Genomic DNA, 14,632 nt, shown 5'->3' with positions numbered 1-14,632 from the left:
ATACTATGACTTTTTTAACATACTATACTTGACTTTTTTAACATATTATACTATGACTTTTTTAACATACTATACTTGACTTTTTTAACATACTATACTATGACTTTTTTAAACATACTATACTATGACTTTTTAACATACTATACTTGACTTTTTTAAACATACTATACTATGACTTTTTAACATACTATACTTGACTTTTTTAACATATTATACTATGACTTTTTTTAACATACTATGACTTTTTTAACATACTATACTATGACTTTTTTAACATACTATACTTGACTTTTTTAACATATTATACTATGACTTTTTTAACATACTATACTATGACTTTTTAACATACTATACTATGACTTTTTTAAACATACTATACTATGACTTTTTAACATACTATACTATGACTTTTTTAACATACTATACTATGACTTTTTTAAACATACTATACTATGACTTTTTAACATACTATACTTGACTTTTTTAAACATACTATACTATGACTTTTTTAACATACTATACTTGACTTTTTTAACATATTATACTATGACTTTTTTAACATACTATACTTGACTTTTTTAACATACTATACTATGACTTTTTTAAACATACTATACTATGACTTTTTAACATACTATACTTGACTTTTTTAAACATACTATACTATGACTTTTTAACATACTATACTTGACTTTTTTAACATATTATACTATGACTTTTTTTAACATACTATGACTTTTTTAACATACTATACTATGACTTTTTTAACATACTATACTTGACTTTTTTAACATATTATACTATGACTTTTTTAACATACTATACTATGACTTTTTAACATACTATACTATGACTTTTTTAAACATACTATACTATGACTTTTTAACATACTATACTATGACTTTTTTAACATACTATACTATGACTTTTTTAAACATACTATACTATGACTTTTTAACATACTATGACTTTTTAACATATTATACTTGACTTTTTTAACATATTATACTATGACTTTTTTAACATACTATACTATGACTTTTTAACATACTATACTTGACTTTTTTAACATATTATACTATGACTTTTTTTTAACATACTATGACTTTTTTAACATACTATACTATGACTTTTTAACATACTATGACTTTTTAACATATTATACTTGACTTTTTTCAACATACTATACTTGACTTTTTTTTAACATACTATACTATGACTTTTTTTAACATACTATACTATCACTTTTATAAAAAAAGTCATAAGTTAAAAAAAAAAAGTCTTACTTTACTATGCCAATAAAATAAACAAGTCATAGTATAATGTCTATACTATATACTATAATTGTATACACTAGTCCATACCCATTGGTAGCTTTGTCACCTTCTACCTATGCCAATCCTCAATGCCTATGTGCAGTTTCACATAGATTGACCACGTCAGTGAGTAGAAAAACGTGGGACAGACAGAATGACTGACAGAATGACACACTGACAGTTTCTGTGCATATGTACAGCATACCATACCATGACTTAGTCATACCAAAAATTAGAAAAAACAAAATAAAAACAAAACACTGGGCCACAGGAGGAGCCACAGCGATTTTAGCCATTTTTAAGCATTTTTCTGTTGTTACATCGCCACCCAGTTGCCAATTAGAGTTAAATTTCTCCAGTCACCTTGAGGCGTCCTGTTCAACATATCTACCAAGTTTAATAAAAATCGATATGGTGGTTAGGCCTAGATAAGAAATTAGCTCTCTAGCACCCCCATTTTGTTTGATGGGGTCAATAATGGAGGGGTCCCCTCAGATTATGTGTGGTCATATGCCTACAAAGTTGTGTGGTGATCGGTGAAACCCTTGAGATGTTATACACCTTTATGTGATGAGCCACGCCCTCCGCAATATTCATTGCCTTATAGAAGCTCAGTTTTAGTAAGTTTTCCAACTTTGTGTGTATATATATATATATATATATACAGTACAGGCCAAAAGTTTGGACACACCTCCTCATTCAATGCGTTTTCTTTGTTTTCATGACTATTTACATTGTAGATTCTCACTGAAGGCATCAAAACTATGAATGAACACATGTGGAGTTATGTACTTAACAAAAAAAGGTGAAATAACTGAAAACATGTTTTATATTCTAGTTTCTTCGAAATAGCCACCCTTTGCTCTGATTACTGCTTTGCACACTCTTGGCATTCTCTCGATGAGCTTCAAGAGGTAGTCACCTGAAATGGTTTCCACTGCACAGGTGTGCCTTATCAGGGTTAATTAGTGGAATTTCTTGCTTTATCAATGGGGTTGGGACCATCAGTTGTGTTGTGCAGAAGTCAGGTTAATACACAGCCGACAGCCCTATTGGACAACTGTTAAAATTCATATTATGGCAAGAACCAATCAGCTAACTAAAGAAAAACGAGTGGCCATCATTACTTTAAGAAACGAAGGTCAGTCAGTCCGGAAAATTGCAAAAACTTTAAATGTGTCCCCAAGTGGAGTCGCAAAAACCATCAAGCGCTACAACGAAACTGGCACACATGAGGACCGACCCAGGAAAGGAAGACCAAAAGTCACCTCTGCTTCTGAGGATAAGTTCATCCGAGTCACCAGCCTCAGAAATCGCAAGTTCAGCTCAGATCAGAGACCAGATGAATGCCACACAGAGTTCTAGCAGCAGACCCATCTCTAGAACAACTGTTAAGAGGAGACTGCGCGAATCAGGCCTTCATGGTCAAATAGCTGCTAGGAAACCACTGCTAAGGAGAGGCAACAAGCAGAAGAGATTTGTTTGGGCCAAGAAACACAAGGAATGGACATTAGACCAGTGGAAATTTGTGCTTTGGTCTGATGAGTCCAAATTTGAGATCTTTGGTTCCAACCGCCGTGTCTTTGTGAGACGCAGAAAAGGTGAACGGATGGATTCCACATGCCTGGTTCCCACTGTGAAGCATGGAGGAGGAGGTGTGACGGTGTGGGGGTGTTTTGCTGGTGACACTGTTGGGGATTTATTCAAAATTGAAGGCACACTGAACCAGCATGGCTACCACAGCATCCTGCAGCGACATGCCATTCCATCCGGTTTGCGTTTAGTTGGATGATCATTTATTTTTCAACAGGTCAATGACCCCAAACACACCTCCAGGCTGTGTAAGGGCTATTTGACCAAGAAGGAGAGTGATGGAGTGCTGCGGCAGATGACCTGAACCCAATCGAGATGGTTTGGGGTGAGCTGGACCGCAGAGTGAAGGCAAAGGGGCCAACAAGTGCTAAACATCTCTGGGAACTCCTTCAAGACTGTTGGAAAACCATTTCAGGTGACTACCTCTTGAAGCTCATCGAGAGAATGCCAAGAGTGTGCAAAGCAGTAATCAGAGCAAAGGGTGGCTATTTTGAAGAAACTAGAATATAAAACATGTTTTCAGTTATTTCACCTTTTTTTGTTAAGTACATAACTCCACATGTGTTCATTCATAGTTTTGATGCCTTCAGTGAGAATCTACAATGTAAATAGTCATGAAAATAAAGAAAACGCATTGAATCAGAAGGTGCGTCCAAACTTTTGGCCTGTACTGCATATATATATATATATATATATACATGTAATATACTATTCTACATAGTATGTAGAATAGTATATTACATGTATATATACATGTAATATACTATTCTACATACTATGTATAGTATGCGTATAGTGTGCTAACAAAAAGTCATAGTAGAGTATGTCAAAAAAATAAGAAAAATGGTCACAGTATAGTTTGTTAAAAAAAAAAGTTATAGTACAGTAAGTGATGGTATAGTATGTCATGAAAATAAAAAAGTCAGTATAGTATGTCACAAAAATCAGAAAAATGGTCACAGTACAGTATGTTAAAAAAAAGTCAGAATATAGTATGTTATAAAAAAATGTCATAATATATTATCTGAAAAAGAGTCATAATATAGTATGTCATTACAATGTCATGAAAAAGTCATTGTATAGTATGTCATAAAAATGAACATTAAAATAAACTTTACAGGTACATGTGATGAATTAGTGGTATGGATGCTATGAATAGCCACAGCTGAGTGTAGCAGTTTCACAATCACAGCGGTATTAGTGTTGTTGAGGAACCCTTAATGATGCAACACAGTCATTGAAATTAAATTTTTCTTTGCTGTTCTTCTTATTGACAGGTCTAATGAGAGGTGGAGCCTCCTCATCGAGGCTACACTTATTTCCTTCCAACACAGAGCAGTAACATTACGCCTCATGGTTATTTCCAGAGATTGGCTCTATTCTTGGTTCAAATCTAGCAAGACTTCATAAATAAACTAAAATGAATTCCATCACACACCAACACAACGGTGAAATGTATGCAAACTCAAGCAAATACTGAAAAAAGCTTTAAGGCCCTTAAATACTTTTCAAGGGCCTTAATTGCTGCTAAAATGTTTATCAACTTTAATATTTTGAAGACCCTGTAACAATTGCTAAAATATTATCTAAAAGGTCAAATCATACACTTTACATAAAGCGTATCATCTTTTTGTGTGTGCATTTGGGGGGACTCATAACCTCAGTATCTCTAAAATCAGCCCTGCAACTGAGATATAATTAGCACAGAAAACCATACAATCAGCAACAATCTGAGAGAAAAATGAGTCCCCATTTTCATTTTTTTGATTGGACAGCTGTGCCTACCTTTGCAATCCTCTTCTCTTTGGACTTCCTGAAGTAGAGCGCAGGAAGCCCCAGCTCGGAGGCAGCGATCCACTGCAGGGCCACTCTCAGCTCTGAGTCCACACACTCAGGCTCAAGGTCACAGTTGACCACCAACAGCACCCTGAGGTTGCTACTGCCACCTGCCGTCCTTGCCGAACTGCTCTCTGAAAAATCAAAGGTGACAGGAATGCACTACTGCTTTTGCTTTGTTTTTCTTGTGAAGCATCAAGTGTGACTACAACTGAATTCTTTGTTCCCACATAACACACCTTAAATGTTAACCATGCTGTCTGCACCATTAAAGCACTGTATTAATGCAACGTGCCAAACCTTTGCAGTTTCATAAAACAGAAACATCCTGGGCTCAGTTTTGCTTAAGATAATCTTTGTTGAAGTGCAAGTCATTAAACAAATATGAACTTTGTGTTGAGACACTTCTGGAACGATGGGCCCTTTTCAATTATTGATGAACATCTTTAATTCAGAGAGGAGAATCGCCTCCATTCAAGCACATCCATTTGAGGGATTAATCACAGACCCAGCACATACTGTAGGTTGAGTCACTCAACAGCTTTTGGTTAGTAGAGATGTTAAAGCTGACGAATAAGGTGAATAATTTAGGAGTTGATAACACTGAGATGACATGAGAATCCATCACGACACTTACCGAAGACATTTTCCTTTGTTCCTGCTTGATGCTCTTTTTCTGTCTCCTCACTGTGAGAGAAAACAGTACCAATTGTAGGTTACAGTAATACATAATGTCACTTCAAGGAGTCATTCAACATCTTGGGAGCTTATTCACTTTTTTGCCAACAGCTAGATGAAAAAATCAGCGCCACTTTTATGTCTGCATTGTGAATAAGAAACCAACAGTTAGTTAGCTTAGCTTAGCTTAGCATAAACTGGAAACAGAAGTCCCGGACAGAATAATTTTCATCCATCCATTTTCTAACCGCGTATCCTCTTGAGGGTCGTGGAGGGGCTGGAGTCTATCCCAGCTGACATTGGGTGAGAGGCAGGGTACACCCTGGACAGGTCACCAGATTATCACAGGGCTGACGCATAGAGACAGACAACCATTCACACTCACATTCACACCTACGGACAATTTAGAGTCACCAATTAACCTGCATGTCTTTGGACTGTGGGAGGAAGCCGGAGTACCCGGAGAAAACCCTCGCTGACAGGGGGAGAACATGCAAACTCCACACAGAAGGGCTCCCGCACCAGGGATCGAACCAGAAATCTTCTTGCTGTGAGGCGACAGTGCTAACCACCACACCACCATGCCGCCATGAACAATTTTCAATACCGACAAAAATATAGATGCTCATCTTTCTATTAAACTCATATGGAAAGGCTGTATTGAGAATGTATTGTATGTAGTGCACACAACATACGACCAGAGGTTATCTCTACAGGTGGACCAACCAGCTGAGCTGAAAAACGTGGCTAATATGAGTGGTGGGGATAACGTTACAGGACTGTAAAGAACCCACAATGGCAGAGAAAGCACCGGGCAAACAACATATTTTTTACATCTAACCTGGTGAATTAAGGGTTTATTGCGAACAAATCATAGCTGGTGATTGTTAGAGCAGTGTACTACTTCAGGGGGTGCAGCCGGCTGCGCTTGCATGAGAAGTACTAAATGTAGAAATATCCCATGGAGAGTGTCTCTCACTGCAGACTGTTCTGTTTTGTTCTGAAAATGTTGGCGTGCAGCCTCGTTCTGCGGACGATAAACAAAGTACAGACGTTCTACAGTGATGAGGAAATACAGTGAGTGCTGGATGGAGCAGTGAGTGACAACACCACCACCCACATTTAAGGGTACTCTTTGTGGTGGAAACGCTAGAGTCTAGGTGCAATGTCTGAAGAGTTACTTCTGGTTCCAAAGGTACAATACTGACAGTGTTTGGTGGAAACAGGGCTTCAGTTTGATGACAGAAAGTTCAAAAGGTGTTGTATTTCTCTGTTTATTCAGATAAATAGGTGTAAGAATCTTTCCTTTTATGGCATTTCTTTTTATTTATTAGACTGAAAAAGCTACAGCCCCTTTTACACTAACAGATTTTTGGCGAATGTTGGGCTGTTTTGCAGGCAAGCTGCGGGCATTCAGACGCACAGAGATTGCCGAGTTGATCCGAGGTACCCAATTTTCCGCCTCGTAGGGTAGACATAACGAGGTGCCCTTCCGCCACGGGAGGGGCTGTTGATGACTTGTGGGAGGAGCTGCTGATGACGCCGCATGTGCGACCCACTGGCGGTGGACTAACAGGAAACAGCTGATAGCAGGAATGAGCAGCTAGTAGCAAGAGGGAAACACAAACCTGACAGACACTGTAAAGATGAGCAACTGGGGAGACAAGGAATTGCGCACCCTCCTTGCCCTTGCAAAGGAAGAGGCCATTAACTGTCAGATGACAAGAACGGTGAAGGACGGGCCAACTTATGAGAATCGCCGAAGGACTGACCAGCCGCGGCTTCCCTCGGAGTACGAAACTGTTTACGTCACACACTGAGCTACACGTTTTGTTACTTGCTCACGCCCCCCATTGCCCTGAAAAAGGCGCATTTTGCTGCACTCCCCGATTTTGTTTTTATACTGCCAATGCTCAACGAAGACTGATTGGGCTTTCCTGCAAATTTGCACAATTCCTATTTAAAAAGGGCTACTGAGAGCTTTTGGAACACAGCAAAATTGCCGGTCAGGGGTGGGTGGTTGGATGGTTGAAGGGTGTGCAGGTATGAGGCATCGCACACAAATACTGTCATATAGGGTATACCCCTGTGAAATCTCAGGAAGACATGAAGATATACAAAAAAAAAAGATAATACGCAAGCGTAATGAGCATGTTCCCAAAAATGCCGCACTGTTCCTTTAATGTAAGCATATATAATACACTGCTAACCTGTGGTGTTTTATATGTTACAGTTGAGATGGATATCTAGATAGAAGAGATGAAATGCAGCAGACTGGAGCAGATTTTATGTCTATTAAACTGCACATTATTATGTGTGCTAGAATGACAAGTATGTAATTAGCTATACCATCAATCACAAGTTATTTGCATGAGAATTAGTCCAGCAGCCTGTCATGGTCACACGACACCGGATTGCTGTGTAGGTGAGAAAATAAGAAAAAGCAATTTCCCATCCACTGATTTTCTGTCTTATTAGAAAAAAATGTCATTATGGGTATCAGAGAGACATATTAATGAGAAATATTTCAGCACCTATGACAGTGACAGTTACCTGATTACTGTGCTCTGAGTGGGCATGTCAGAAAAAGCATCCAGGTCTGCCAGGCCTACGCTGGATGCGCTGCTGGTTCCGTTCCTGTTAACCAATAAAAAACACAACAGATAGCGTCATTCACATGTTGTCTCGAGACATCCAACATGATCGTTGACTTGTGAAGAGAACAATAACCAGGCGCAGCGATGCAGGTCATGTTGTTCATTAGCTGGTGATTAACATATAAATAGCAGCTGCAGCGGAGTCGGACGCTCAAGGCGGGAGAGCTGGTGATTTTTTGTCCAGCAGCAAGCCTGTCTGGATATGAAGATGAGGAGATCTGGAGGCAGTTTAGGCGGGTAGGGGTGGACAGGCAGGGCAGGCAGCCGTGCCCTCGTGTCACAACATGGATCGGGGAATGAGGTGAAGTTAAAGTAAGCAGGTAGATGGAAAGGTTGCGAGGAGCAGCGAGTGTTATGGTGGTGCAGACAACTACTACTGCAGTTAATTAAGCAGAGGGCAAGTATCCTACATCACTGCCACAGTGAAGAGCTTCCCCTTTCCTCTCTTATCCACACATATCAGTGTCTTTAGACATAAATGCATTTTAATATGCAGGTTAATAATGCTTACATTGGTGTTTAAAATATCATGGATCCATAATCATAGCATTTACATTGTTTTAAGGCAAATTAAAGCAGGGCCATTTCTACTGTTAGCTTATTGTAAGCACAGAGCAGTGACTCAAAGTTGAAAAAGTTGGTGTGGTTGGCTCAAACGAATGAGAATTTGATGAAGCAGAAAATGGTGTAGCAAATGTTTTGAACTAGAGGCTTTTGATGTAAGAGGTCACAGTCTCATACCACTGCAGCCTACTACTGCAGGTAGTTGTGTGTGGGGGTGCAGGCAGGGTCTAGCCCTGTGTGCGAGCTATGGAGAGGGCTTTGTGGAGTGAGCTCTCTGCCATACACCGCCTCAGCAGGCGTGGATATTGCAGCAGCAGGGAGTACATTGGCATTGGCACAAGAGAGCACAAGTGTCAGTAGCAATGGGCCAATGAGAGTGGGGTGAGGGTGGGAGCAGCAGCGTTTGGAGCAGTATCAAGGAGCAACGGTTACTGACCCCTCGCTCAGCTGGATAAAACTACTGGTCTCCTCGTGGGGGTCATCCTCGGGGGTTATATGGGACCAGCTCCCCATGCTCTCTTCACTGCTAGCACTCATAGAACGCTTGTCGCTCTTCACTACTGCAGCCACCGCCACAGCTGGCCTGTCCCTCTCACTGCTGGGGAGAGCAAATCGCAAGATGGTGGGAATGCCCATCGAATAGTTGTGCACAATGTCTGCTGCAATGTGTGGTTGCTTTGGCTGTTTTCCCAGTGTCATTCCTCTGTTCACCATTCATGTCAACACTTGAGTTTTCTAAAATGCATTTTAAGAAGTGAAGGCACTATCGGGACAGTTGCGGCTCTAAAAAATGATACATACATACAATACAGTACAGTAACTTCAAACAAATGACAAGCCTTTGGACTTTAAAATAACTACGCACCACATAGAAGACAGCTAATTCATTTCAATATCTTTAATGCATCCGCAAACTGCACTCCCTAGCGACACGGTTGGATTTTCAGTGTTTCTCAGGAAACTGATTAAATTAAGTCATAATCAGATGATTGAGGGCTGCCATCCTCGACAATTCCAGAGGGAAATCAGGTTTTATTGACTAGGCGAGTGATTGAGTTCCACTCTCACACAAGGGACAAACAGATGCACTCCACTTGTTCCTGGATTACATGTATTGTAAAGTGTAGAGGAGCGTGTCTTGTGACTCTCCTGAGGCCCGGGAGCCTTTCAGCTGTTTTCCTCTCATTCACTATTAAACAAGTCTTATTTTGAGGGTCTGAATGTCTTTCAAACACTCCGTAAAGGACCAGCTGATTTCCTGTATATGGATATTATATTTTCACTTCCCTCTGTGTACCTATCTTGAACATTAGCAGCTCTTTCCACTTATACATTTTCAGCTGGTTCATTTGGTTCCAGCCTGAGACACACTATGAACCGCTCCAGTCTTCATTACCCCCAGAATATCCACTAAAATGTCTTCTGGGAGAGTCTACGCTCTCCTGCTCTCTCCAAAAGGCCACTTTGAGTCTTTGGAATTAGAGTGATTTTTGCCACCTTGCCTGTCTTGCTAAAATGTCAGTCCACTTTAAATTAGATACGTAAGACCAAACATGTGTAATATGGTATGGTATTCCAAATGAACTGACTCCATATAAACACTGTTCTTCAGCTAACCTGCTGCCAAACTACTTCCCTCAAGCAAGCTTTAATCTGAAGTGACACACAAATTCTTTGGTATTTAAGTTGTGTCGATGTAATCTAAACACCCATTGAGTGTCTTGTGGTTTTAGTGGGTAAGCCAAGTGTGAGTGCAGCTTGTACTGATCAAGGTGAGTCAAACAGCCCCGCAGTAGATAAAAGATGAAGCCACTAAAAGCTTTCTGCACACACAGTTCATCACCCAGACAGCGTGAGTCACAGTCTAGCCAAAGGTTTGTCAAACCTCACACACCGCTAAAATAGATCACTTTTCACAGTGAATAGATCGTCTGTGTACCTGCCACTCTTTGATCAGAAAATCTCTAAAAACAGCTTGGACAGTTGGAGGGCCTGGACTTCATTTGTTTATAATTTTCTTAGACAGCCTTTAATGTTTACCTCAAGAATAACCATGTGATTTCTCATTCCTCACTCTTACTCTTGTCAGACAGATTAATCTCTACTTTTCATCTACAGTATTTTTCTAGTGCTGGGCTATAAAAAAGTTTCTGCCTAAAGGAGAGGTCTGACTCTCACACAGAACAACTGAGAAGATTGTACTACCTGCTGCAGTTGGCTGTAGTTCTCTCTGTACGCTTGGTAGCTGACATTTCTGGGGTTGTTTCCTGAGGTCCTCCTCCTGTCCTTAAATGAGTCTCTTCTTCTCTCTGATCTCCCTCGATGTGGATCAGTGGCACATCTCTGGGGCCCCTCATGCAGGGTGCACTGCTGTCACCAGACCCTATTCCAATACCAGTTTGCTCCTGGCTCGACCTACTCCGACTACAGCTTAGATGTGATTGCTTGAACCCCCTCCTTCTTTCACCAACAGGCATGTGCGGCTGTGGGAGCGACCCAGATGCACCCCCAGTTACATCTTGCTGGCCCCCCAAAGCAGACTTGCCAATATCTACAATGTCAGCTGCCAGACGATTGGCAAACTGCTGCACATGGGGCTGGGAGTCTCCTGCAGCCTCCAGCTCAATACTGTCCTCTGGATCGGCAATGATCTTGTTCTTTCTCATCAAAGACTCAATGGAGCTTGACCAGGTCTCATGAATCAGCATATCAGTAATTTGGTCAGTCTTGCCTCTTTGATAGAGACAGGAGTCTGACTTACACAGTCCTGTGGCTGACACTGAGTTGGTGGGGAAGATATTCAGCGTGTCTCCATGCACATTGCGGGCAAATCCGTCAAAAGAGTTGGCTTTAATGGGTGAGTTGACAGTCAGTCGAGAGTCTGAGGAGCGCCGGTCTGGGACAGAGGACTGTCGTATACAGAAGGGTGTTCTTGGAGAAGGGGGGAACAGGCTGTTGCTCCACTCTTTAGTCTTGGCGATGCCATACTCTCTGTTTTCCTTGTCCATGTCCTGAAGCATAAACCTGTAGAACTCCTCTGTGATGCTCTCCGTACTAGACTGTTTGGACAAGCAGGATGAGGCCCTGACATTAAGGTGACCATTCTTCTTTGATGCAGCCTGTTGTACAGCTGCAGTCAGAATGCTGCTGGCATTTTTTCCTGCGTAGTAGTCTAGCAGAAGGTCAAAGCCCCTGCCCTCTGTCTCCATCTGGTTTACCATGAACCGTGAGAACTCGTCTGTGATGCTCTCACAGCTGGACTGCTTAGAGATTGAGCTACCACGGCTCAAGTTCTGACCTAACCGACTGCCGAGGCCCAGTGTGTTGGGTGTGCCTGAGGGGTCTGGATCTTCTTCTGGAATGCTCTCATAACTAGATGCTTTCCCACGGCTCCACCTCTCACACTGCAACCTGCTTCGTGGTTGGCCTGTTTTGGAGGTATCCACCACATTAAGCTCAGGGCAGTTCATGATCCTGGCCGTGACTTCAGAGGCAAAAAGGGCAAATGGGTCCTGCGGCTCATCTAGGTTTACAGATTCGTCCACCACCCGGTTCACCAGCCGCTCCATCAATTCTGGTTGCTCCTCAGTTTTCCTCTTAATCTCACTGAGGCGTGGGGCACGGTGTTTCTTAGAGGCAGCACTGCTGGCCTGAGCCTCTTTCCTCCTGAGGACTGTGCGGCAAGCAGGGAGCAAGTAGGCTTCTGGCCCTTCAGCAGACGTCCCTTTTAGGGAACAGAACCAGGGTTGTTTCCCAGTGTTGTTTTCCAGGCAGATAGCTGCCAATTCTGTGGCCATAGATACCACTGTAGCAGCCAAATCGTCAGCATAGCAAGTAATCGGTGTCCTGGACTCTGAATCCATTCTCCAAGAAAGCAGAGAACTGCATGAGTTTAGGGAGGACTGGGGTGTGAGGGAGGCCTGTCTGCTGTCACTGCCGGTCACTAATCGCCCCCTCCTGTCTGTGCTATGAACTTGGATTTCACTCAAGGGTTCTCTGATGGCACCACTGCCCTGCTGGATCTGCTGGTGGTCAGAGTAGTCTTTGGCAGGCAAGGAGGTGGATTTAGACTGACTTTGTCTTTGCTCTCTGCTGTGTGCTGTGGAGGAAGATGCAATGAGATCACTTTCCTCAAGCGCATATTTCTCCTTCAGCCCAGGAGCCATGGTAAGCTTATTAGTGCAGTGTAGTATGCCGCTGTGGCTCTCACTATTAGTGGACTGACCATGGCCGACTAAGCACTGTAACTGACTTAATGGATCCTTGCTCTCCTTGGTGGTAGCAGGCTCCCTAGCACAAGTATCACCCTCTTGAGTCTCAAATGACCCTTGGTCACACTGAGAGATGTGACTGATTTTCTTTTGTGTCAGACAAAGGATATCAAACAGCAAAGTGTTAACACTGTCCTGCAGAAACACTTGAAGTCCTGGAGTATCTTTTCCAGTACCCTCCAGTTCTTTTTTCTTTTTTGCTTTCTCTAAAGCATGCTTGAATAGGCTGTCTGCCACCTCATTTATTAGGTCATCCACCTCTCTTTCATCCATGTAGGACTTTTTTGGACAAGTAATGCCATCTACTATCTTGTTATGCGTTGCCTCCAGCAGGTGGGCTACACTCCTGTAGCCTTGCGGCTGAGTCAGCACCTCAGCTGCTTCCCTGTGTAGCACCTCTGCAATGTTGGCACGAAATGCTTCAACACTGGTACCTTCTGCCACACTGCAGTGCAGCGTGATGGCTGCAGAGGCTTCGGCAGCAGACATCAGACCACAGGACGCTGTGTAGGCTTCAGCAGAATCGGCATCAGAATCGGCACACTCCCCTGACTCCTCTGTTAGCTCCACAGCGGCTACAGCACCAGCTACCTGAGCCATGCCACATATAGCTGAAGAGAAGGAGTAGTCACTTCTCTCCTCTGGTTCCTGCAGGTCCTCCTCCGTGTCTTCCTCTGAGGCTGAATCCATGGCAAGCTGCTCTGTCAGCTGTGGGTTGGTAATGGTGCCAATGACACTGGCTGCACAGGCCAAAGCCACCTCTACGTGTTTAGACGGGTATCCACCATTGTGGTGGGGGACGTGAGCCTGTGTCCCATTCTCTGGCATCTCTCTGGCTTTGGCAGTGATATCCTGGTCAGGCACATGAGACACGTGGGTCTCTGGCCATTCTGCAGCCCCATCAGAACTGTCTGGGCTTTGAACAATGACAATCTTGGGGAGTTCAAAAGAGCAGGTGCGCTGCTGGGAAGGCTGTTTGGTCTTTGAAGGACCAGTAGCGCTGGAAGGACGACTAGACAGGGACACACTGACAGCAGCCTCAGAGACAAAAGAGGTTTCGTCTTGAGAGAGGCGTATGAAGGCATCTTGCAGTACAGACTCGGCCAGATTTGTGGCATAGTGACCAGCTGATTCCTTAGTATGGAGGCTTGCCTGCCGATGCCCTTCCCTTTTCACCTCACCATCCTCCCTGCTCTGATGATGGGCCAGCTGTCCCCTCTGACAGGCAAGTCTGACACAGTGTTTCTGTGCAACCTCCGCCAAGCTCTCTGCCAGGTCACCACTCTCTGGTTCTGTGAAGAGACAGAGAAAAACAGAGAGAGACAGGGAGTGAAACATGTTCGCACTGATTAGAAAGCAGCTCCATCAGTTTCCTAAGTGTCGCAGCAAGAGTAGGACATTACCCTGTTTTACCCCTCACTGAATAGTGGAGCCGAGTTATGTCTTGTTTGTTCCATTCAATTTCCCCTTGGACAAAAGTCAAGAGAATTATTTCCATCTAACATTTCATTCATCACTGGGGAAACACAAAAGCAATAAATACATTCTTTCTTGTGTTATACATTTTCAATGGGTATAGAAATCTTCCAGTGCTTGCTGCACAACTGCCTCTGTAATGTTGCTGCAAATCCAGGAGGAAATGAAGGATTAATTCAATTTAATATTTCTTTTTTAAACTTGATGTCTGATCAATAAAGACAAATGCAATATAACATAC

General features: G+C 42.4%; 1 protein-coding gene across 2 annotated transcripts in view; it reads right to left on the bottom strand.

Moving 5' to 3' along the window:
* Nucleotides 1–14,632, bottom strand: part of sphkap (SPHK1 interactor, AKAP domain containing) — a 48,370-nt gene that overhangs the window by 2,295 nt on the left and 31,443 nt on the right. The window contains exons 7-11 of one of the 2 annotated variants that reach the window (XM_033631300.2): nt 10,850–14,207; nt 9,081–9,242; nt 7,977–8,060; nt 5,383–5,432; nt 4,695–4,879 (exon numbers count right to left, since the gene is read on the bottom strand). In XM_033631300.2, coding sequence (XP_033487191.1) covers nt 4,695–4,879; nt 5,383–5,432; nt 7,977–8,060; nt 9,081–9,242; nt 10,850–14,207 — 3,839 coding nt within the window. The remainder of the gene's footprint in view (nt 1–4,694; nt 4,880–5,382; nt 5,433–7,976; nt 8,061–9,080; nt 9,243–10,849; nt 14,208–14,632) is intronic. The other variant, XM_033631301.2, reaches the window with a different exon arrangement.

The sequence above is a fragment of the Epinephelus lanceolatus genome, chromosome 4 (assembly GCF_041903045.1).
Source record: "Epinephelus lanceolatus isolate andai-2023 chromosome 4, ASM4190304v1, whole genome shotgun sequence".
NCBI lineage: Eukaryota > Metazoa > Chordata > Actinopteri > Perciformes > Serranidae > Epinephelus > Epinephelus lanceolatus.
Note: the sequence above shows the minus strand (reverse complement) of the source record. Positions and strands in the feature narration are given on the sequence as shown.